The 3,752-nt window shown below is 41.4% G+C and overlaps 1 protein-coding gene across 1 annotated transcript; it reads right to left on the bottom strand.

The window, feature by feature from the left end:
- Positions 1–1,968: 1,968 nt before the first annotated feature.
- On the bottom strand, positions 1,969–2,946 carry MC3R (melanocortin 3 receptor). The gene has a single exon (XM_074920238.1). It carries the CDS (start codon positions 2,944–2,946, stop codon positions 1,969–1,971), a length of 978 nt encoding a protein of 325 aa, XP_074776339.1.
- Between the last annotated feature and the right edge of the window lie 806 nt (positions 2,947–3,752).

Here is a 3,752-nt window from a genome sequence, read left to right as displayed (position 1 = left end):
TGAAATTAGGTAAGTGGGAACAGTGGGAGTGTTGGGAAGGTGGAAGTCTGGAGATGGGATTAAGGGAGGAAATGAGAACGTGATTAGGGAATTTAGGATGTGATCAGAGGACAAGGGAAATAGGGAGTGTGACGTTGGTTTGAGCTGATGTGCAGAATATAACCAGAGCACAGGGAGAGATGTTCCTTGGCCCGATGAAAATTATACACTCCATAGGATTGGGAAGTTAGGTTGCTCCCCTACATAGAGATTGTAGGATGCTGAGAATAAAACACAGTCAAACAGGGGTCAGTATTTGCAAACTGTGGGACATGTCTTCCCCATGGACAGTCAGAGCTGGGTTCTGGAGGCAGTAGCAGTGAAACACCATCCGTCTGGGTTGTACCAGGACTAGTGTGTGAATGCAGAACTGGAGGCAGAGTAGATGGGAAAGCTCTGGTCTGGGTAACTTCCTAAACTGACAGAAGGAGAACCCCCGAAATAACAGCAACATAGCAACTCCACTCAAACGAGGGGAAAAAACCCCAAACTCTTCAGTCTTTTAGTTGTTTGAAAGCGATAGACAACCCTGGGGGGTTCAGGTTACTGCCCCTCCTAAAAGTGAGATACCAGAAAGGTGCTAAGTAGACTTTAGAATGGCTAAGAGTTTTCTTTGTCTGGCACTGTCTGTGATACTGCCTGTGTGTTGTATTATATACAAATCGTGTCAGCCTTTGCTCAGTTACAGTATGCTATTTGAAGGCCACTTACATTGTTTGTTCCTATAAAAAGCAGAGACAAAGACTAAATTATTGTAGCTGAATTTACGTGCTTTACATGCCATCAACTTGCACACAGAGTTGGAAAATGATTGCAAACAGCATGATGCTTTCCTGTTTCCAGTGCAGGAGTGTCCATCCACCAAACTCAGTGTGTGGCTCTTTAAGTAAAAAGAGACTGACATAAGCCATATATTTCCCAAAGCATAGAAGTCATATCTGCCACACACATCATATTTCTTCCAGGTGCCTAACTTAGCCAAATGGATATCTATAAAGACTCCATGCAGCTTTTACACAAGGCTAAATATAAACTATTTTACATTTTATTCCTTGTGTTTAGATCTGTGTAGTCTTCAAAATTTTCTAGGGATGGGTCTCATTGGTGACAATTTATCAAAAGGAGGTTTCTGTGACTTATTTTGTTAATATACCAAATAGTACATTGATCAGTGCATTCCAGTTAAAAAAAAAAAATTAAAAAAAATCCAGGGATATAATAGTCCTATATCACAATAAGTAATGTAAATGCCCTCTTCATGTGAGTCACTTCTATCAGGCAGCTGCTTAAGTCACACTATCACTGACACAGTAGCTGTTCCTTTTCACTTAACTGATTTCTACTGTAACAATATTTCACTGCAAGAGGAATGTTTACTTTCACCCTTCAGAAATTTTACTCAGGGTGCTTTATAGCAAGCAACATAAATGTCAATCAGTTCTTTTAAAAGAAGGTGGAGGCATGGGAGTAAGTGTAGAGCAATGCTGTTATGTGTTGGTGTTTTGATTTGTCTTGCAAGCGAATAGCTTTCCACAGAAGTTACTAATGGAATCTTTTAGAAAACACTGGGCTGTTGATAGTGGCACATAGGTAAAGCAACAATAAAAAATAATGGTAGAGATATTATTTCAGTCTCTATAAAATAGTTCCTTTCAGGATTCATTTTTCCAGTAAGTTTCTTAAGCAATTTGGTAAACCACTCTGGATTTCCATCTGTTATGACTTTTAAATAATTCCAAATAATTTAGTTGAATCTGGTTTTCATTTTGAAAATATGAATCAAGGCATCAAGTAAAGGTTGTTTTTTCTTTCCTGTGCCCTTCAAGCACTGCTTTTGAAGTGGAGCTGCTGTGTATCTAGATACATATATATATATTCATACACCTATTGTGTGTATCCTCTCTCTATTCTCAATACAAAACTAGAGGGTTACAGCATGCACTGTCCCACACTCATACCGTAACAGCAACACACTATTTCTTTGAAAGTCTTTCTCATCTCCAAACTCCGGAAAGCATAAATGAGTGGATCGATTACCGAGTTACACATTATCAAGACCAGATATGTATTGAAGTGTGAAGTGTAACAGACGCAGTATGGATTCATTGGGCAAGAAATGATGAGAATGAGGTGAAGAAAGAAAGGTGCCCAGCAAACAATGAAGACACCAAGTAGTATAGTGATGGTGACAGCTCCCTTCATGCAGGTGCGCTGGTAGGGCACCCCGTCCACGGGGAGGGCTGCAATCCGCTTAACATGCAGGCGTGCAAACAAGAACATGTGAACATAAAGGGAGGCCATGAGAAACAGCATGGTAAAGAACATGGTGATGAGACAGACAATGACAGTTTTGCTTTCTGAGTAGGCAATGAATATGATGCCACAGATGATACAAGCAATCCAAATGACCACAATCAGGGTTAAAGCTTTCTTCACAGTCATGATGCTGTGGTAACGGAGAGCATAGAAAATAGTTATGTACCTGTCAATGGCTATAACCAAGAGGTTGCAAATTGAGGCTACCAAAGAAATACAAATCATTGAGTCAAAAACATTGTCCATGTGCTGAATAAAGTGGTCATCAATGATCAAATAGCCGTTGCTCAGGATTGCAATCATGATAGTCTCCAAGGCATTTGACATGCTCACTAACATATCTGCCACAGCCAAGCTACAAAGGAAGAAATACATGGGAGAATGTAGGTTTCCATTCTTCAGCACTGCAAGAATGACAAGGATGTTTTCCAGGAGGCTGATGATCCCTAAAGTCAAGAAGACTTCAGCTTTTATGAAGACCTGCTCACAAAATCCATCACCACTTCTGTTGTTCAGAATTGAGTCATTGAAGTCTTCAGTGACATTAAGCAGCACAGGCTGAAAGGAAAACGCAAAATGTGTGGTATTCATTGCCAGCAAAGGAGTTCACAAGAGATTACAGACCTGATAGAGCACAGGTTAAAAAAAAAAAAAAAGGGGGGGGGGGAGGAGGAAGAAAAAGAAAACAAGTCCTTCCAAGTTGTTGCTGTGCACATGGGACGGAATCAAGCAAGACTTTTCTTTAGTCACTTTTACAAGTAGAAATATAAGAAAATCTGCATTTACAGTGAGTTTTTTTGTCAGTCAGAGGCTTCTCTTCTCCTTTATAAGAAAGTGAGCTTCAAGTCTTGCAGGCATCAAACAGTTTTCTCTGAAGGGAAGAATCGGCAGCAGCACATTGCTGGTTCTAGCTCTCCTGGTGATGAAAAGCAGGGAGTTCGCCCATCTGCTGTTGTCTGCTGGGGCCAGTGCAGTTTTGTTGCCAGTATGTTGCAGCTCAGTGAAGTATCTCTTGCTATTTCTGTGGCAAGAAAGGAAAAGAGAACTAAGGGATTTTATACATGCATGAAAGAAAAAAACAACTCCTACTTAATCCTCCGTGAAGAGCATTGGCCATTAGAGAGCAAGCACCTTTCTGACTGACAGCTGCAAACACCAGGTACAGCATCCCCACCTCTGGCTCCACCAGCAGATCTGAAACTGTCTGGCGCCCTCTGCAGATAGAGAATAGGATGGATTTGCCTTAAAATTGGTCTGAAAAATGGGATTTTTCATGCAGCATAGCTTGATGCCTGTTCTCGGCAGCCGGGTCCTGAGCAGAGGCAGGCAGCTGAGGGTGGCAGGTGTTCAGGGACAGGCAGGATGCCCATGTGCTGTCCTGGCCTCTACTCCTCTCC

The sequence above is a fragment of the Athene noctua genome, chromosome 16 (assembly GCF_965140245.1).
Source record: "Athene noctua chromosome 16, bAthNoc1.hap1.1, whole genome shotgun sequence".
Taxonomy (NCBI): Eukaryota; Metazoa; Chordata; class Aves; order Strigiformes; family Strigidae; genus Athene; species Athene noctua.
This window is presented reverse-complemented; position numbering and strand designations above follow the sequence as displayed.